Source organism: Plecotus auritus (assembly GCF_963455305.1).
Source record: "Plecotus auritus genome assembly, chromosome: 5".
NCBI lineage: Eukaryota > Metazoa > Chordata > Mammalia > Chiroptera > Vespertilionidae > Plecotus > Plecotus auritus.
Window position 1 is genome coordinate 134,667,643 of NC_137776.1, and position 21,832 is coordinate 134,689,474.

The 21,832-nt window shown below is 45.3% G+C and overlaps 1 protein-coding gene across 3 annotated transcripts in view; it reads left to right on the top strand.

Moving 5' to 3' along the window:
- Positions 1-16,287: 16,287 nt before the first annotated feature.
- Positions 16,288-21,832, top strand: part of ERMP1 (endoplasmic reticulum metallopeptidase 1) — a 32,875-nt gene continuing 27,330 nt past the window's right edge. For all 3 annotated transcript variants that reach the window (XM_080670556.1, XM_080670558.1, XM_080670557.1), the window contains exons 1-2: positions 16,288-16,662; positions 18,127-18,428. In XM_080670556.1, coding sequence (XP_080526682.1) covers positions 16,307-16,662; positions 18,127-18,428 — 658 coding nt within the window. In that variant the 5' untranslated portion in view covers positions 16,288-16,306. The remainder of the gene's footprint in view (positions 16,663-18,126; positions 18,429-21,832) is intronic.

Here is a 21,832-nt window from a genome sequence, read left to right on the forward strand (position 1 = left end):
TCTGTGGGTGTTGGGGAAAACACCACAGATTTGGTTAGAACCATTGGGAGTGTAAACAGCTCACCAAGTTTAAATTTAGCTGAATCTGGATGTATATCTATGATCAAGTTGAATGGCTGTAAATGTGGCTATGTAGCCTGGCCCAGGGCCGGAGGAATAGTAGTCACTCAATCAATGACCGTAGCTCTCTGTACTGAGCATCAACTATGTGCCAGGCTAAGAGAATTAACATAATTCTTCATTAAGGTAAGACACAACCTAAGGCTTTGAAATAGTTATTACAGGCCAGGACAGTGTCTCCATTTAACACTTTCCCTACCCATGGCAGACATTGCTAATCGACTGCAGGTCTCTTCCATTGAGCCTGAACTCAGAATCCTCCTCTCAGTGAAAGTTGTATATCCCATTTGCCATTCCTAAGCCAGGGGAAAGAAATTGGGAGTCTAACAATCCTTCCTTATTTTCTCTCAAGGTCAAGGGTGCATGACTTTGAGGTAAGTCATTGAATTCCTCTGAGCATGTTTTTGCTTATCTGTAAAATGGAGATCATAGCTTCCCCTAACTATTCCCATACAGCCCTTAGGAGATTTAAATGGTATGAGGGATGGAAATGCTTGAAAGAGGAAAAGAGCAAGGCACTCCCAAGAGCTCCCAGAAACAAAAACAAAAAGGCACCTTTGCCAGATGACCAAGCTCCATGAAGGCCTGTTTAGAACAGAGAAGATGCTGTTTCCAGAGGACTTCCTTCTTACTGATGAAAAGGGAAAAGAAAAGAGGAAGCAAAATGAAAAGGAAGCAAAGGAAGAGAGAGGACGCAAGTTGGAGGCAGAGGCTTAGATTCAAGTCTCAGATCTGCCTCTGGCCAGACATGCCATAGAAACCGGTTACTAAGCTTCTCTGGGCCTCATGTTCCTCATCCATTAGGTGGAACATCCACTCTCAGGGTTATTAGAAATGTGGAATGATTTCACGTCTGTGAGAGGGTCTAGTGCCGAGTCCGGCACACAGTAGGGACATGGTGAACTCCCGGCCTCGGTGTGTAGAAGGAACTACAGCTCGGAGCCAGCCCAGTCTCACACAGTGAAGCGAATGTAGGTTTGCTATGTCCCTTCCCTTCCCTTCCCTCCCTTCCCTTCCCTTCCCTTTTCTACCTTCCCCTTCCCTTCCCTACCTTTCCCTTTCCCTTTCCCTTCCCCTTCCCTACCTTTCCCTTCCCCTTCCCCTTCCCCTTCCCCTTCCCATTCCCCTTCCCATTCCCCTTCCCATTCCCCCTCCCCTCCCCTCCCTTTCCCTTCCCTTCCCTTCCTTCCCTACCTTCCCCTTCCCCTTCCCCTTCCCCTTCCCTCCCTTCCCCTTCCTCTTCCCCTTCCCTTCCCCCTTCTCCTGCCTGTGTGTGTCCACTTGCTGTTGAGCTGGGAAAGTCTGTGCCTTGATTTCTCTGATCTCAAGGCCACCATGAGGGTGAAGAGGGCCATTTTGCATGACATGATTTGAACAGCTCCCCAGTATTCCTATTGTCCCACAATTTCACCCTTTTTAAACTTTTGAGTCTCTCTTTAGGGAACTTTGCTTTCAACTCGGACTCTTGAGCTCAAGACCGGAAGGAAGGTGGGCAGTCGAAGGCAGCTGTGGGCTAGAAGCATGAGCTCAGGCAATGGGAGCCCCAGTAGATTAGAGAATGAATGGCACTGTGTGTGGCAAGCCCAGAGGGTGGGGAGCGATGGAGTAAGTCCAGCCTGTTAGGTACTCCAGGAGCCCTGAAATACCTTGTCTGGTCCTCCTCTACGTGCCCGAGTCCTTTTCATCCTTTTAGGGCCAGTTCCATGTGACCTTACCCCCTGGGAGCTCCTACCGTGCTTTATCTGTTCCTCTCATTGGCACTTCTGAGCATTTGAACACATAATATAATCACATTTGTGCACAAACATGGCTTCATCCCTTGCCGTTTTTACTTTCCCTTTCCTGGCTTCCAGACACTGACTCAGAGTCCTTCAAACCACTAGAAAGCTCTCCCTGACAACCCCATGGTCACCCTCCCAGCCCTATTTACATCTGCGCCCCCTCATTGTTCCCCTGACAAGTTCCATTTACCATCCCTAGGGCAAGGTCCTTCACTCACTCGTCTTTTTCCTGCTCTGGTCTGTGCATTCTGTCAGGGCAGGGACATTTCTTTGGGTCTTGACTTTTCCTGGGCACCAAAAACATTAGTAGCAGGTGCTCAGATATCTCCATGGGGGCTATAGCTTCTAACTTTTTAACCCTCTAATACACATCATAGTGTATAGTCTAGTGCTAAGTGCTCAAGAAATGCTTGGTGGATGAATGGGAGGGGGAATGAATGAATGAATGAATGAATGGTGAAATGGGCAGATCTCCAAGGGATCTCACTCAAGGCTACAAATAACAAAGGGTGATGTGCAGCTGCCTCTGGCTGGCCTGATAAAGCAGGTTATGGTGGGGACTCTGAGATGGAGCTGGGATCAGCAGGGTCCAGATGGACAGCATGCTTTGTTCTCAGGCCAGCATGCAGCCATATCTAGAACAGACTTAGAGCTGGGTGGGGTGAGTAGTGGAAATTTACTGTGTGTTAAGTAAAAGGTCTGTGGTTTTAAATAGGTCATGGATCAGGGCTGTCAGCTATGTCATAACATAGAGCCACTCCAGAGACTTTGCTTGATACCAGCACGTGCAACGTCTCCTGAGGGGCCTCAAGGAGGGAGCATGGTGGGGTCTTTGGTATAAGTCATCTGGGGAGGATGCCAGGGTTTGGGCAGTTCCTTTCTCACTGATTTGTGGGTGAGGTTGCTGATCCAAAGCCCTGGGTTGTCAGGGAACCCAACCTTGCTCCTCATTCCTTCTCCATTCTCCCTAAGCTCTCTGCTTCCTCCCGGGAGCCTGCAAGCTAGGATACAGCCAGAAAAATAGGTCAATTTACTTGAGGGCGGTTACTCTGACTTTGAGGTATAGTATTTGTTACCACTGTTCACAGGATTGTGGGTTTCCAACTCTGCACGTTAGAATCATGTGGGCAACTTCCCAAAATTACATAATTGCCTGGGCACCACCCAGATTAATTGAATGCATATCTCTGGGATCAGGCCCAGGAAATGATATATTTTTTTAATGCTCCAGCTAATTTTTACATACAGATGGGTGGAGACCCACTGACAACTGGATCTACTCAGAGGTTTACAGTGTATATCAGTCCCCAGAGGAGCTCATTAAACGTTCAGATTCTTCAGCCACACTCTTCCTCCCAATACCCTAACCCAGTGGCAAACCGACCACGAAACAAGAACCCCAGGAAATTCTAGTGCAGCCTCTCCACGGACCCCACAAGTACCCAAAGCTTGAAGGAGAAGAGACCTGGGCTGTAGTCTGCTCAGAGAACAGCAGGCTGTGTCTCCGTGGGCCTATTACTTAAGCACCCTGGCTCTGTTCCCTCATTGGTCAAATTTCCAATAGCTCCCAACTAGAGTGGGAGCTCCACCAAGCCAGGAACTCGGGTCTATTCATTATGTATTCCCAGGACCTAGATCAATGCCTGGCACATAGTAAACAAGTAAATTAAAAATGAACTCATATTTTGGAAAGCAGATTAGAAAGAATTAAGTATATCTGTGGTCTTATGCGTGTGTGTGTGTGTGTGTGTGTGTGTGTGTGTGTGTGTGTGTGTGTGTAGGGGGCTGGGCTGGAATCCGCAAGCCCAGATGGATATCCTAGGTCTCTGGGTTCATTCATTCCAAGCCTTTGTGTGTGAGTTTGGGGACTTGGGTAAAGGACTGACCTAGTTTGGCCTAGTTTTGTCTATCTTGTGTCAAAATGTGGGTGAATTTATATACGTCCCAACTGGCAGATGATTAAGTTGGCCACTGACATGCCAAAGGTGAGCTACAACAGAATGATTTATGTTATAACACATGTGGCTCTGAATAAACTTGTTATAGCAGCAGGGGTTTTCTTGGCCAAGTGTGAACATTTCTTGGTGATCTGAGAGAAAAGTGTCTACAAATATCACCTTCAGTGACCAAACCATGACCTTGTTTATGTGGAATGCCCAATTAGTGAACACAAAACACACCGAGTGCCGAGATGAGGGAAGCAGGTGGAGCAGGGAAACAGGGATCAGAGAACCGATCTGGGTCCTGGTTCTGGCCCAGGACTCACTGTGTGTCTCAGACAGTCAGTTATCCTCACTGGGACCACATTCCTCGTCTGGAAAATGAAGGGGCTGAATGATTATCCCGGGAGTCCCTTCTGCTCTCCACAGGCTATGATTATCTGATTGCAAGACTGAAGCTCAGAAAGGCTTCTCCATTCATTTTCTCTGCCAGGTCAGAATGGCCCCTTCTGACCATGGATAGTCACGTGGGTCCCTGCTTCTCTTTCTGGCATCCACCTGTACTCAAATTGACACCTCTGTAAACCGTCCACACCATTCACTCTTGGGAAGGTGATATTCAAAGTAGTCTTACCAATAATTTCCAATACAAATAAACTTTGTAGACCTCTATGTAGCAATCCCTATTAAACCATAATTCTAGCTACAAACAACCTTCAAACAACAAGGGGCTTTGGGGAACACAGGTGGGGAGAGGCCATTGCTCAGTGGTTAAGAGTTCAGGCTCCGAGCATTAAAAAATGATTATGATTCCCTAAATCTACATGGAAATGTCTAACAGCGACATATATATGACTCATAGACAAAACCAGACTCTTCCTCCCCCCCCCATTACTTCTCATATCAGTAGATGTATTAGTTTCCTATTTCTGCTGTAAGAAATCATCACAGATTTAGTGACATAAGTCAACCCATCTTTATAACGTACAGTAATGGAGGTCAGAAGTCCAAAACGGCCTGGCTGGGCGGTGTTCCTTCTGGAGGTCCTGGGGAATCCGTTTCCTTGCCTTTCCAGCTCCAAGGGGCTCTCTGTTTCCTTGGCTTGTGGCCCCACATCATTCTGACCTGTGCTTCCATCATCACTTTTCTGATTCTCCCGTCTCCCACTTTTTCTTATAAGGACCCTGGTGTTTATATTGAGCCCATCGAGATAACCCACCATAATCGCCCCGTCTACGGGTCCTTCATTTAAGCACATCTGCAAAGTCCTTTTGTCAAATAAGTCAAATAGTCACAGGTTCTGGGTTGAGAGTGTGGACATCCTTAGGGGGCTATTATTTTGCTTACCACACAGACTTACCTTCAAATCCTACCAAGGCCATTTATTGTGGGCGTGGCCTTTGGTAAATTATGTCGTTTCTTTGAGCTTCAGTTTCCTCTTCGAGAAAAGTAGGTTCCTGGCTGGGTGGCTCCATTGGTTGGAGCTCCATCCCTTACACCCAAAGGCTGTGGGTTGAATCCCCCCAGTCAGGGCGTGTATAGGAGGCAACTGGCTGATGTTTCTCTCTCAGAAGGATGTGTCTCTCTCTTTCTCCTTCCCTCCCTCCCCCCCCCCATCTAAAATCAATAAACATATCCTCAGGTGAGGATTTTAAAAAATGTCGGGAGAAAATTACTTAAAGCCTAACAATTCTATATAAAGCTAATCTATCAAAGTATACGAGTGAAAGTGGGTTAATAACAAATCCACCTCAAGGGTTTTTCCTTTTGTGGTGATTGGTTGGTGTTTGGGGGATTAAATAAGGTAATGCTGGTTAAGCATGTGTCATACTGCTTGCCTGGGACATGTTATTCATGGAGGAGAAGAAGTTGGTCTTTAGGTAAAAATCCAACCTGTCCACAGTCATCTACATCTCAGCACCACTGTGTAATCAGTGATGATATTCAGGATGATGACTCAGATGTTACAAAATCCTAATCTTCAAAAAGCTTTCATTGTTCAGGTAGTAAATCAGAGAGCTGTTTAGAGAGATTTTTAATTATAAGAGTGGGGGGGGGGGTTGCATATTCTCTAGATATAACAGTGAGTTAAACAGAAATTTTCATTTGCCAGGATTCCCTCCCCCGCTCCCCCGCACGATCAAGGTCATGGAGAAGCAGTAGGGAACATACTGAGCCTAGTGGGAGGGACACTATCACACTCTCTGTCAAACTTGAGGGGAAACGAGCCCTCTTTTCAGGGGAAGGCATCCGCAACAGTCTTTGCAGCCTACCCATCTGAGTTCCCTAAAGAAAGGGCCTCTGGTTCCAGGTCAAACAGGAAAATCAACAATTCTGCCCAGAGTGTAGGTGAAATGTGAGATAGGCCAAAATAGAAAAGAGTTTCCATCAACACAAACGGGTTCTTCATTCTTTTAGAAAGGAACGATCATCCATTAAACAAGGAAAATGATTGATCTTGAGCCAGAGAGATGGGAAAGACCCGGGGCAAGGGCTGGTGTGTGTGTGTGTGTGTGTGTGTGAGAGAGAGAGAGAGAGAGAGAGAGAGGGAGAGAGAGAGAGAGAGAGAGAGAGAGAGAGAGAGAGAGAGAGAGAGGGAGAGGCGATGAGACAGACAGGAGCTGCTCCTCTGCACCCTCACCCAGTCCTCTGAGAAATGTGGTTAGATGTGGCTATTACTCATATACGGGTGAAACTTTGCAATGTTACGACATAATCATAGATTACATTTGCAAAGTACTTTGGCATCTAAAAAAGCTTTCTCATATTTATTTCATCTAATCCTTAGAGTAAGCCTGTGAAGTGACCCAAGGGGGTTTTAATTCTCTTGTTTTTACAGATGAATAAACTAAGGCTCAGAGGGTTGAAATAAGTTCCTTAAGTCACACAGTAAATTAGTGGCAGAGTCTGGATTTGAACCCAGATCTATCCACCCCGGCGGGGGGGCGGGGCGGGGGGGTGGGCGGGGGGAGGGACGGGGGGCGGGGAAGACGTTGTCTGGTTCTTCTCTTGGCAGCCTCCCTGTAAGACGGCCCATCTGTTGCCTTTGTGGGGAGTGCAGACTGCTTTGCCTGCTCTCTCCTGTCCCTCACCTCGCCTGCTGTCCCTAGCTTTCAAAATACTCTACCATTTTGCCTCACAACACGTGGTTAACCAGTGTGGGCAGGCAGCACCAGCATTATTAGGGAACCTGTCACACATGCAGGATCTCTCCTACCCCAGGCCTTCAGGCCTTCAGACCCAGATCCGGGAAGTTCCTATATATGGTCAAGTTCAGGAAGCCCTTTCCCCTCCTCCCCCCCCTCCGACTCCCATCTGCCCACCCAGGCCTGCCTGGCACTCATAGTGGCTTCTCTTCCCTTCTCCTGGCCCCAAACAGTGGAGTTTCACTCACTTCCTCTCTCCCTCTGGAACTTCCCCCTGTACAGTCAATGGCTTTATGACCTCAAAAGAACTGGTCAGGGCCACTGAGCCCAGCGACCTTGGAGTCCTGGCTCACTCTAGCAAGCAGTTCACTCCAGGAAGTTTCCTCACAGAAGCACCCAAAGGCTCTCAGCAAGGTGTCAGAGGAGAGAACTGACCCCGTTGTTTGTTCTAAGAAGGGCGAGATAAGAATTGGACCCTACCACCCTCCCTGGTGCAATAAAAGAGAACTAATTTGAGGTTTTTTTTCTTCCCTCCCCTGTGGCAGAGATAACAAAAAAAAACCTTGGCAGCAAAGAGAGGAGAGAGAGATGAGGAGGGGTATGATTAACCCACAGGCAGGCAGAGTCCAAATCATCAATTAATTGGGAGTTCGTTTTGTGAGAGAGAAAAGACAGAAGATAAATAACTTGAAGAACGTTATTCTGTCATTCTCACGGTTTCTTGCTTTCCTCCCTACCTCCCCAAGCTTTAAGAAACTTTTTTTTTAAGAGCACAAATAATTGTCAAATTCTCTCAGGGTCACAGGTCAGGGGCATTACAGTTTAAAAATAAACAATTTCTTTTCTTAAAGCCAACACAAAAAAGGACACTGGAGGTTGCCCGGTGAAAACAGAAACATGTAAAACACCACAACACAGGTTTTAGTCTCAGCAAATGTGAGTGTTAAGCTTCAAAGGCCCAACACTGTCCCCAGGGAGGGGCCGGACAGCATAGAGGGGCCCATTTTCTGGTTTGTGTCAGCAGGAAACCCAGCTAAACCACCTGTGAGGCCAGGACATACCTGTATTCTGGAGAAAACCAGAAGGCTGACATGCTCCATCTAGCCATAATTTATGGTGGACTGGTTGGAAAGAATGTGGTATTTGTTGATCTTTATCTCTACAGCCAGCATGGCGTCTCTGGAAGGAAGAACTGGGTTGACATAACCAGAAAGTATGAATGTCAACTGGAAATCTATGTATGGTTTCTTAAAAGGCTGATAAAGAGGGAAAACATCTGCCCCTATGTAAACATAATGGGGGTGGGCAGGGATGCAGGCAGCATGCCTAGCTCCTTTCAGTCTGACTCCAGAGGCTCCTTGTCAGGTCTCAGCAAGGTGGACTGTAGAGGCTTCTCTTTAGTTTTCACAAAAATTGAACTTAATCTCGCCTGTTGGCTCCCTGTGGCTACTTGGCCACTATGTCTGAGCCTGGGTAGAAAGAGCTCGAAGACTGCAGGAAGGGACGCTCAGGATTTAGGATGCCAGAGTTTGCCAAGACACGGTGTCTAATTTTCAGAACAAAGCATCTTCCTTAATATCAGAACCAATGCGTAGGTTTGATTGTGTCTCAACTCCTGGAAACGCTGTCACAGTTTACAGAAGAATACACTTTAAATTAAGAATCTACTAGTATGCTGGACTGACATGGCTCTGTGGTGGAGTGTCGACCAATGAACCAGGATGTCATGGTTGGATTCTCGGTCAGGGCACATACCCGGGGTTGCGGGCTCTATCCCCAGTGTGGGACGTGCAGGAGGCAGCTGATCAATGATTCTCTCTCATCATTGATGAATCTATCTCTCTCTCCCTCTCCCTTCCTCTCTGAAATCAATGAAAATATATTTAAAAAAAGAAAAAGAAAATCTGTGCTGCTGGCACTGGCCATTGTGTGGAGGAATGCTTGTTTTCCATAGCTGTGAGTTTACTGTAGGCCCACTCACACCCGCTTGCTCCCCACAGGACACACAGGAAGAGTAAATACAGCTGCCTAGCCCCAGGGTTGGTCCAAAACCCAGGAGGGTGGAACAGGGGTTTAACTAGACATTTCAGTTTCATGCTTCAGTGCATTTGAAAACTGTACTGTGTTACAGGATGGGAGTGAGAGGGAATAATCCAGTTCAGAACCTTCTGCTCTGCATCAGCTAAAGTTTCGGAAAGGGTTCTCCTACTTATTCCTTGGTTAATGCCAAATAAACAGAGCACTGGCTAGAAAAGGGGGTGGTGGGGAGAGGAGCTTTTGACAAGACTCACCTTTCATCTGAGAGAGACAGAGGAAAGAGGCCTGGCGGGCTGGATCTGATCCACTCTAGCACAGTATACTTTCCCCTGAATTGAGGGAGAAGGATTCCATCTGCAGCCTGACTGTCAGGGAAATATTTTATCTGTAGCAAGTGTGTCCTTGAGGGCTTAAAGGTGAGGGCTCAGAGGCTCCTAACTGGCAGCAGGTGGGAGGAATCCAGTTTCCAGACCTGTTTTGTTTGGCACATGCAACTGTCTTCTCTTTGTAAAATTAGTTTCGAACATTAACAGAGATAAAGGTAACATGAACTTCTGCCATTTTTTGAAAAATTAGAAGATCTGGCTATGCGGAGTCCCAAATTCCTCAGGTAGGTGGGGCTCGGGGTTGCAGGTTACCCCAGTCCCTACAATCCTGATCTGATCTGTTTGATTATTACCTTCTCCTCCCATATCAGGAAGTGGTTTGTAAATGCTCTGCTCTGTCACTCTAGTAAGTCACAGCCATCTTGCTGTCACAATGGCACATGTGAGTCAGCAAGGTCTGTTCTTCATTTGGGTTTTAATCCCCGAGTCTCTCAATTTGGGCTCCGAGCCTAGCAGGAGACCCTGAAACATTAGGTCTACCTCTGGCTAGGATGTTTGGGTAGCTCCTTGTGTTAAGAGAAATTAGAACCATAGAGTAATCAGGAGCCTGCGTTTATTCTTCCTTAGTCCAGTTCCTTCCTCCAGGTTCTTTGGGAACAGACTTGGAGATGTTGAGCTGCAGCTTCCTGGCACAAATGGCAAGGCTCTATCATCTGGCCTTCCCTTCGCTCCTTTCCAGCTATTCGTTAACTAGTAAATTACACTGGTCTCACTGCCTCCCACACTGGTCTCACTGCCTCCCCAGTCAGAGGCAGTGGGTGAGTAGGAAACAGATGATTTTAGAAGGTCCCCAGGTGATTCCCAGGCTACCTGGTCCTCAGACTGAATGCTGAGAGAGATTTGTCATTCTCATCTAGGATCCATTGTTGTCCCTATTCTCCTCTGAGCATCTTGGAAAAGCAGCAGTTGCAGAAGCTATTTTCAGCCGGTAAGGACCCGATGAAGGTCACTGGCTCACAGGCCACGTGAAACAGGTCCCAGACAGAGCCTGCAAGAGGAGTTCCAGGAGCTGCAGGAGGAGATAGATACTCAGCGTGGGGCTCGGGCAGAGAGATGGGGGGTGGGGAGGCGCGGGTCTCTGGACATGGGCTTCTAAATGCCCCAAGCCCTGCCAGTGCACACACACACCCTAGTTTTTCAGTAGACGCCAACAACCGAGCTTCAGCATGGAGTCAGCCTCCCCCAGCCCCTAAACTGCTGACTCACCCCCTCTGTCTTGGCTCACCTGCCCTGCAGCCCAGGGAGAAATGCAAAGCCCTGGATCAGTGATCCTCAAATAAATCCCTAGAGACTTTGGGCTTCATGGCTTTTTCCCCTCTATTCCAAGGAATGTGCTATGGAGGAGGGAAAAGAAAATTCAAAAGAGCCACTTAAAAGTATCAGTTCTTCTGCATCATGGGCTGAATTTAAAGAATAATTATGTGAACATGCTCTCAAAAAAATTTTATTGCTTTAGCAATTGAACTTTCACCCTAAGCTTTTTAGTCTAGAAATGTGCTTGCGGAGCACAGGCCAGGAATGAGCTTTTTGACATTGTGTTCCCTTATTGGATTACATCCATGTTGGAATCAGTTTATAAACTACCTTCCTGAGGATCAAAATGCAGTAGATTTTAAGTGTCTTCCCGGGCACGGGGCTGAGGAGCCTGAGGCTCTTAAAGGGAACACAGCTCATGGTAGAAAAAGTTGGAAAATAGAGAAATGAATAAGGAAGAAAAAAAAAAATCACCCATAGAGAACCGCTGTCATTGCCTCAGCGTACTTCTTCCATCTATTTACAGTATATTCTTTATTCAATGTTGCTCTTTATTTTTTCTTTCTATTATAACATGAGCATTTTCCCCAACTTATTGAATAGACTTTGGTAATGTTGTATTTAACTACATGATGTTTCATAGTCTGGATATACTATATATTTTTTTTTACCTTTCTTTTATATTTACATGTTGATGTAGTTTCCACACATTTTATTTTTATAGATGAACATTCTTTTCCTTTTTTTTTCTTATCACATCTTCAATAGATTCCTATATGTGAGAATACTATGTTTAAAAATGTGAATTTTCTTAAAGGCTCCTGATAGATCTTGCCCAATTGCTTTCCAGAAGGGTCCTTTCAAAATGTACCCCACCTGCATCATATCAAAGTGCCCATTAAATAAAATTGTCAGCAGGGCATAGTACAACTTAAAACAAAAAACTTTTTCAATGTGATGAGTTAAAAGTGGTCCACATTTTCACATGGTTCCTTTAATACAAAGGGTAAAAGGATCACATACTTTTCTATTGAAGCATTGGTATTTTTCTTACTGATTTTTAATGTATATTAAATTAAATATATCTATTACATTATAATGAACTAGAGGCCCAGTGCATGAACTAGGGCACAGGTGGGGTCCAGCCGGCCTACCTGATTAGGGCTGATCAGGGCTGGGCCGGCCAGGGGGCGGGGGCCCTGGTCGAACTCCTGGTCAAGAGGACAATTTGCATATTAGGCTTTTATAATATAGGATTATATAATATATAAAAATATAAATTAAATCTATATGTAGGGACAGAGAGAGAGAGAGAGAGAGAGAGAGAGAGAGACAGTGGCAGAGAGAGTATAAATTATTATTCCCTTGTTTTTAAAATTTGTTGAAAATAATGTTCCAAGTTTGTCATTAGACTTTTCATTTTTTTTGGCATATAGAATTTTTTTTTATTTTGCTTAGGCAACATGTGATTTTTACCTTTATGATTTCTTCCATAGAGTTCTTGTCCACTTTGAGTCTTAATTATTATAATTAATTATATTTACCTTATTTCTTATCTGTTAAAAAAAGTTGCTTAAGTCTTAATTCTACTTGATTTGGGAGGGAGGGTAATATGGAGGTTCAAATTTGATTTTCTTTCCCCCAAAGAGCTAATTTTCTTCACTCTATTTGTCTCCAAAAGGGCTCTTTAGCTAGAAACAGGTTATTTAAAAAATGAGAGGATCTCCTTTCTAACTGGCCGTGGAGAAGGGTAATCTGACATGTGGTTTCAATTAGTAATGCAGCTGGGCTGGCTTTCTAACTCCTATGTGGCCACCAGCTACAGGGAACTAGGGAGCAGGAGGGAGGACCTGAGACTCACAGGGAGGTAACAGTGGGGTGCCATCATGCTCTCCTAGGCTCTGAGGAAAAAGGGGATTTACAGATCTGGCCTGTGTACCTTTTAGGTGCCCCTTTCTGCCAGTCTGCCTGGCTTATGGGATGTGCTCCCTGTAGCTGACCATGGTCTCTAGCTCCAGAATATTCCATTGCAGATCTTTGTAGTTAGGAAGCCCCAGCTTCAGCCTGCAGGGATCTCAACAACAGCAACAACAAAACACCCAAAAAACAACAACAAAAAACGAACCTAATGCTGATCCCAAAACATGGTCATAAGCCTTCATTTCTGGCCCTTTAAACACAGCTGGCCACCTCAATAAGCACATAAGACTGAGCTGTAGGCAACAATACCTGTCTACAATATTTATCCAAGATTTATTTTTCCTTCTGAATCTTTGTTCTTAATTTTTCAATCTTTGGCTCGCTCTGCCCGTCTGTTCTGGACATCTGCTTCTGTTTCTTGCAACTGATTTGAATTCCCTCGTTACCTCTTGGTGGGGCATCTCCCTTGATTTCAGTGTCACTGTAACATCAGATGAAAGGCATGCTGCCAGCCTCAGTCACAGACAACTTTCACCAAGTGCCAGAGTAGCCCCCTTTTCTGAGGAAAAATGCACTTGGGCTTGAGGGTGACCTTTGTGGAAGACAGACTAACAATTCACCTGAATCCTGACACCTCACCTGGCTTTCTACTCACCGTAGCCAGTTTACTAGGAAATACCAGAGAGATGGCAAAACCGAGGAGACTTGGGACATCTCTACGCCTGTAGGTAGGCCTGGCTTTCCCTTTGTCCTAAAGGGACGGACACACAAGAAAAACACAATTCTTTGTCAGGTCAGAAGCCTTTCACATCTTGTTCTGTCCTCCTCAGCAATTTGATATGTGGGAACTAGAGTATGTGTTTCAATTCACTGTGCTGTACTTCCCACACAAATAAAATAACAGCTCATCGGCCTCCAGCACTTCAAAGGCCCGACATTAGCCACGTCGTTTATTAGCCTCTATGATCTAGGTGTGGTCACTGTGCTGCTCTGCCTGATACCAGGACGCTGAGCTATATCATAAGACAAAAGTTGAGCATGAGCTTTTACTGTTTAAAACAGCCCTGGCGTCCTTGAGGTGACCCAGGAGGGCCTCCTGCCCCGGCCCCTGCCTACCTCTCTGACCTCACCTCGATCACTGCCCCCTTGCTCAGTCTGCTTCAGCCACATGCCCTGAACATCCCATTTCATTTCTCTCTGCCCAGGCCAGTCTTGCCTCAGGTTTTTAGGCCCCATTTCTCATTTCATTCAGGTCACTTCAAATGTCGTCTCCTCAGAGATCGCTTCTTTGATTAGCCTACTTAAAACAGCAGCCTTGGTCATTCTCAATTCCTTACTTTATTTTTCTTTGTAGCACTTTATATGACATTTTATTCACCCACAAACACACACACACACACTTGTTTATTGTCTCCCAACTAGAATGTAAGGTCTGTGAAGGCAGAAACATTGATTTGTTTTTCTGTGTGTTTTTCCACCTTGATCAGTATCTGACACAGAGTAGATGTTCAACAACTGGCAGCTTAAAAATATCCAAATGTGACTACCACAGTTTACACAAATCCAGAGAAAAATCTGCCTTCCAAGACTCCAATTATAATAATTCAATTTCTCTTACCTCGGGCTCTATGATATCATAAGGGGAAATGGCTTTTAATCCCATCAGCAAATGATTGTATAAGGAAAAAAATTCTGGAAAATAGTATTTGAGATTTCCGTGTGAAGATGTTTCACAAGTACCAGGTGATTAATCCTCATCGAAGCCCTGTAAGGCAAGCATTATCTCCACTATCACAGATAAGGACACTGCAACTCTGAGACTAACTTGCATAATGCCATGCGTATTGAAGGTTCCTGAGTCAGGGACTCAGACTAGCTGACTTCAGCAGCTGGGCTTTAATTCTACTACTGACAATATTCTGTGAGAGGTACACTGCCGGAATATTGTCAGAGATGCTTGACTTACATTATCCATTCAGAAAGAGAGCTCAATGATTTAACCAATAACCCAGCTCCTGATAGGTGCACCTGGTCTCTAGGTTTTCTGACATCCACCCAGCCCAGCAAGTGACAGCATAAAATAAGTAAAACTTAAAAAAAAAAAACACCACACAGACACTTGCGCCCATTGCCTTGGAGCTACAGACCCCCATATCTTGTTTTGCTCTGGTGGGCAGAGTTGTTTCTGAGCTGCTATTTTCCAAAGATGGTGCGGGCGATAAGAGTTTTTGGAAAGAATAGCAAGACAGCTGGTTCCTATAAAAGGACAATATATATTCATTTGCTAGGCACAGAGGTAGGCACTGGGGACATAGTGATGAATAAATAAGATAGACATTGTCTTTGGTATTATTTACCTTACCGGCTAAAAAGGATCTTATTGCGCTAAACTTATGCTGCTGCCATAACATTGTTACTTTGTCATTTATTTAATCAACAACTGTTTATTGATTACATGCTGCATGTCATGCTTTGTGTTAAGAGGAGGGAATGAAATGATGAGCAAAGCCAGACATGATTCTTGCCTTCATGGAGCTTACTGTCTAATGAGGAAAATATTAAATAATTACATAGCACACATGGTGCTGTGAGATCCTACAAATAGGGAAAACTGGCTTCATTAGGTGAGGAGATTCTTGCTTGAGGAAGTACCACTTAAGCTGACATGAAGGTTAAATAGGAGTTAACTAGGCAATGAGGGGAGGGAAGAACATTCCAGGCAGCTCGAACAGCATGTGAGACGGAAAAATGGGTGAGCAGGAAGGATTTTGAAAGAGGCCAGCTGGAGAGCTGAGAATAAGGAGCACCCTGAGGCCAGGTGAGCCTGAGCAGTAGGTAGGGCAGGCAGGTAGGGTAGTGCACCTTCCCGGTTGGTCTCTAGGTTAATGGTCATGGTGCTCCTACAAGTCCATGCTGGAGACACAGAACTTTGAAGCAGAGAGGCTGGCTGCACCAGCAGGCAGAAAGAAGACTAGGTGGTCGCTTTCCAGAGTGCCACATTCAGTGCTGGGATAGAATGCTGTTTGGAGAGCCCACTGACTTAAAGTTCTTCAGCTGTTACTTGTAAGTTTCTCAGCTATTATGGGAATAAAAATATTTCCCTTTCATGGTTCTTATGAGACTCAAATGAGTTAATATATTAAATCATTTAGCACAGTGCTTGGCTCATGGCAGGCATTCAATAAATAATAGCTATTCTTTTTCTTCAGCTGTTCATGGAGGCAATGATAGTGCTGGTTACCTCCCACGGTTAAGATATGTGGAAGCATGAGTTTAGGCCTCCTTTGCGCGGTCCTATTTCCCCCCCCCCCCCCCCCCCCCATTTTTAAAGCCTACAATAAAGCTAGGCCATTGTCTTCATCTGACTGGTGCACCATGTGCATTCTTTTAAAAGCCATCTCTCGCTTTCCTCACGTTTCTAGGTGTATGGGTATCTTTCCATTTGGAAATCTCCATCCTACACCTGGCAGGGAAGCCCAGCAGGAGAAAGGCACACCCACCACGCCCAACCTGGTTCCGCCCAGCCCGGGCCCGCCCTGCCGCGATGCCCACCGAGGATCTGCCCGCAGAGACTGGGTCTCCGCGCGGCGGGACGGGCCAATCAGAAGAAGTTTGGCCCTCTGCAGTTTCCGTCCGCTCACTAGGCGGCGCTGCGGCGGCCCCGGCTGCTCCCGGGCTGTCGCGGGCTGGGGTTGTTGGGCTGGCGGCTGAGGCTCGTGGCCATGGAGTGGGTTTCGGAGTCGGCGGCCGTGAGGCGGCACCGCGTCGGAGGCGAGCGCCGGGACGGCCCGGCCGCCGCGCCGCAACCGGAGCGGGAGGCCCGGGCTCTGGAGACCCTGGTGGACGCGCGCGGCGGCGGCGGCAGCGGCAGCAGCAGCGCGAGGACGCGGAAGCGGAGCGGGGCGGGTAGCGGAGGCGCGAGCGGGGCTGCGCGGACCGGGCTGTCCGAGGCGCGCGCCGCGCTGGGGCTGGCGCTCTACCTGCTCGCGCTGCGGACACTCGTGCAGCTGTCGCTGCAGCAGCTCGTGCTGTACGGGGCCCCGGACCACCCCCGGGAGTTCAACGCGCGCCAAGCCAGGTACTGGCCGCCATCCCGCCCGCGCGTCCCCTTTCGTTCCCTCGCGTCCCCTGCCGGAGCCCGGGCGCCGCACCTGGTGCACCCACCCCTGCGGGACCGCCCGGGCTCGCCGGCACCACCTGACTCCGCGTGGGGTGGGGTGCCCTTGCGCGTCCCTCTCCTGGAGACCCGATTTACAGGACGCGGGGCTGGCTTGCATTGCCCCCTGCTAAGCTGGTGGTGGAGGTGGGGGTGGCCAAGGGGACCGCGCCGGCATTCCTCTCCCTTTCTGCCCCACCTGCAGATGGTTTGCTTGTTAGCCGTCCCTCATCTTCTGGAGCAGCTTTCACTTTTTACTAACCCTTCTGCTTTCCAAATGAAATGCAGGAAATTTGTGTCCCTAGCCGGTTTTGTAAATTCGGTGCCTGGGGAGGTATCGGAAGGGGATCATGCAGTCAGTGGTCCAACTTTTTGAGTGTCACAGTCCTCACGTCTGAAAGCTATGGAGGCTCAGCCTGGAAGACTACATACACTTCAAAAATTTACAATTTCACAAGTTCTCAGATTCCCGGTTATTCTTGGGTCCCTGGTGTGTAAGGTTTAACTTTTTTTTTTCTTTTTTTTAAATTAGAAGACACCATTAAGTGTGCTAGAAAGGTGATTAAGTCAAATGTATTGTAGCATAAGTGTCAGCTCAAAATCTTCAGCTAGCTGAGTTTTCAACAGCCACTGTGATTTAAAACCTTTTTCTTTTTAATACAGTGTGCTGGAAGCGTATTAAGGACTTTCCGGAACACCCTCCTCTCCCCCCTCCTTTCTCCCCACTTGGAATGCAGTGAAAAGACAAAACATTTTTTTGTTTGTGTGTTTTAGGAGTAGAGTTAGTTTTGGACTGAATTGAAGTTATTAGGCCTTGGTGTGCACAATAGGAGGGCTGAGTCCATTCCTTACAATAAAAAAGTTTTGTTTGCTTATTTAACCTCTTGACGTAATTGTCTTTGCTCACTGGTTTCCCTAACCCAGAATCAGTAGCCCTCCAGAGTGTGGCACAATGAAATTGCACTCTGTGCTGTCTAGTCTTAAGCATCTACACATTTTGAATAGAATCTCTCGTCTTTGCATGAGGGTTGACAGAATTTGGGAGTGGGTGGGTGGGTAGAGAAAACTCTGAAGGGATGCATTCGTGGGAGATGAAATGATGGAACGTTCCTGAAATGATAAAAGGCAACCTTTTTAAAAATTATGTTTTATTTTTAAATTAAATTTATTTTTTCAATTATTGTCTACATTCAATATTCTTTTGTATTAGTTTTGGGTATACAGCATAGTGATTAGACGGTCATATACTTCATCAAATGTTTCCCCCAAGAAGGTACCCTTTTTTATGTAAGAAGTGAAAGAACTTGTTTTGCAGGGTGAGGGGAATTATAGAGGAAAAGTTGTTCTGTGCTAAGTGTTAATCATCATTCTTTTGGTGACTTCCAGGGATCATCTTGAACACATAACATCCATTGGCCCCAGGACTACAGGAAGTCCAGAAAATGAAATTCTGACTGTGCATTACCTCTTGGAACAGATTAAACTGATTGAAGTTCAAAGCAACAGCCTTCACAAGATTTCAGTAGATGTACAACGGCCCACAGGCTCCTTTAGCATTGACTTTTTGGGAGGTTTCACAAGCTACTATGACAATATTACCAACGTTGTGGTAAAGCTGGAACCCAGAGATGGAGCCCAGCATGCTGTTCTGGCTAATTGTCATTTTGACTCTGTGGCAAACTCACCAGGTATGTGCCTGTTTTCCAGTCTACTTGAAGTCATCCCAGCCCAGAAAGCTTATGAATGCCAAGCTGCTTGGTCAATTCTGGGATATCATTTTCTTGGACAAACCTTTTTAGTTTTGGCAGGCCAGGATAATTAGAATAGTATCATTTAGTTTAAGATTTAACCCCTTGCTATTCTCTCAAGTGCTTTATTATTATTATTAAACACGAGCGGCCAGTGCACAGATTCGTGCACCGGTGGCGTCCCTTAGCCTGGCCTGCGCACTCTCGCAATCTGGGACCCCTCGGGGGATGTTAGAAGCCAGGTGCACGGATTCGGCCCTATCCCCGCAGGCCAGGCTGAGGGACCCCACGGGTGCACGAATCCATGCACTGGGCCAGTTTTGGCCTGATCCCTGCAGGCCAGGTCGGCTTCTAGTATGCATATAAGATCTTTGGTTAATCTCTTCCCACCCTCCCCTACTCCCCCTTCACTCTGAGATTCATCAGTCTGTTCCATCTTTCCATGCCCGTGCATTGAGCGTCTGCCCCCTGGTGATCAGTGTGTGTCATAGTGACCAGTGGTTCCACTGTTTGGTCAATTTGCATATTAGGCTTTTATTATATAGGATTAGTGCCAGCAGCCCAAGGACAGGACATGGCATGCTGGTGGTAGACGGAAGCAGCTTTATCAGTGTTACCAGTATGTGTCCCTGATTCCTGGAGTTAAGTTCTGCCTCTTCGTGTGTTTACTCACGCAGGTATTGTACTTACAAGCTTTGGGGACATAGGATAAAGGAGCAGTCCTTGCCTTCACAGACACAGGGTTTGGAGGACATCTTTCCGAGCAGTTTCTGTCAACCTGTAAAGTGACAGCCCACTGGGGATGCCATTCTGTTAGAATACCTCATTAATCCATAAATCTTCCTCTGAAAATACTTTGTCAAAATAGGATACTTGATTTTACGACAGTGTCTGACACAATAAATATTTTCAATGAGTGAGAATCCCCTAAATTGAACTTTCATTTAAAAACGTAAGATTCATGAGAAAAATGTTTTTAGTAATTGTGGAAGAGATTGTAAGTAGGGAGGAATAGAAAATTGTAGCGTTTTACAATGGAATCATAGCAGGCTAGAGGTAGACAAGACCTGAGATGGCATCTGGTTCAAACTCAGCCCTCCCTCTGCCCTTCATTTGACACAGCAATAAACAACTGATCAACACTGATCTGAGACAGAGGTAGGACCAGTTGCTGGGTTTCCTGGCCAGTCAGTTCTTTCATCTACATTTGAAAGGAAGGAGAGTTAATGCTCCCTTTGGCAATCTACTTAACCCCTTTTCTCCTCAGTGTTTGATCTATGAAGTGGAGATAATAGTACTTTTCTATTAGCATTTCCCCCACTATTAATTGTTATTTAATATTAATATTTCTGGATTGCTTAAACCTACAGCAGACCCAATATGATAATCTAGAACTACGCAAAATATAATAACATTTATTTGCTTGATTCATCCCAGGACATCTTTAATCAGGAAGCCTGCCAATTGCATTTAGAATGTAGCATGCTTTTTTAATTTAATGTTTTTATTGATTTTTTTTTTTTTTTAGAGAGAGAATGGAAGGAAGAGGGATAGAGAGATAGAAACGTCAATATCGATTGGCTGCCTCCTGCACCACTCCTCCCTCCTCTCCCTCACCCCTCTCCCCCCCTGCACTAGGGATCAAGCCAGCAACCTGGGCATGTGCTCTGACCAGGAATCGAACTGGTGACCTCTTGGTTCATGGGTCATGCTCAACCACTGAGCCATACTGGCCAGGCTGTAACATGCTTTTTAAAAAATCATACACATATTTCTAAGAAGGTTACATGATAAAAGCAACTAGATTTGAAAAAAAATGTTTTTTGAGTTTTCAACAAAACAGTTGAGCACATTGAGTACAGAATGATCTGGTGAAAAAGGTGAATTATCGGCTGTCAGTAGAGAGGTCGGCAGGACCAATGTGAATTGCTTAGGGTAGGAGATTCACATGCATTTGTAGCATGAGAAGAGATGGACATCATCCCTTACTTCCATATTGGCACAATGTCCCAATGACATGTTTATTATGAAATTGTCTTGTTTCTATCAAATATTTTTTCAAATGTTAAAAAAAGTATATACCCATTTGTTTTTATAAAGTCAGAAATATCTTTGTGTGTGCTAGGGTTTCAAACCAGTGGTCTTTTATGCTTGTTTCAAAGCAGTAATAAGTGTCACCTTGTGCCACTATTATGATGCTTAAATTCTAGGACGGGACAAATTAACATCAAGGTTATTTAAGAGCATTATATAAAAAAAGATGTGCATACAAGTATCAGAAACATAGTGCCAAGTGCTATAAATTATATATATGGAGTCCAATAATGAAAGGATGGCATTTTTGTGAGTCATTGGAACTCACTTTAAATTAAAATTTTATAAGATCATCTATACCAACAGTCCCAAGGACATTTCTGTCAATAATAAATTGTTAAAAATAGTTTTAAAAAACACACTCATAAAATAGATGATCACCTAAATCCTTTCAGTGCATGAACTAGTTGAAATATGGGCATTCTTTTAAAGTTGTTCTCAGCAACATATCGGGACCTTAGGGATCATTACCAGTTAGAAGTAATGTTACCCACAGAAAGGACTTAAATGTCTTCTTGGGTTTGCTGCGTGGTTCCAGGTTGTTGGTAGAAGAGACATTGAGTTATTTTAGGAGTGGCTTCAATTTCTGGGTTAATTCTAAATAGAAAGAGATGTTGGTTATCCACTCAGCAGTTATAGATACTGCTCTCTAACTTTCCTTCACTTTCTTAAAGATATTTGACCCTCTCTGGTTCTGTTCTCAGACAACAGAACCATTAAAATGAAGATAAATGGACATTTTAACTTTTAAATCAACCCTGTGTAGATATCTCTTTCAATTTCCCTTTCTCTTTGAATAAAGAAAAATTTTATGGCTTGATTTTTAATTTAAAGTAACTCACAGTCTCAGAGTTTAAAGTCCATTCATTTCGTTTGGATCCTGGAAGGTGGCACTTTTTACTGATTGCTACATATACTTCTGGTTTGATAGTAGTTAGGTAGTTATTACTTAGTTTCACTTAGATTTAAAATGCAATTCAGTATTCACTGCCAAGACAAGTAATAATAGGTAATAAGTAGTTTCTTCTTGAGTAGGAATGGAGTCTGGAATTTAACACCACCACAACAAGCGTTTTAGCTAGCTACAGAGCCTTCCTTAAGTTTGCAAAGAGAAGGAAAAACTGACATTGAATGCAGGCCACGTTATTTTGTAATCCTCACAACACACCTGTGAGGTAGCTATCATTAGCCTGCTCCCTAGACCAGGAAGTTGTAGGGTAAAGGACAGAGCTAGATTTATTTCCAAGTCT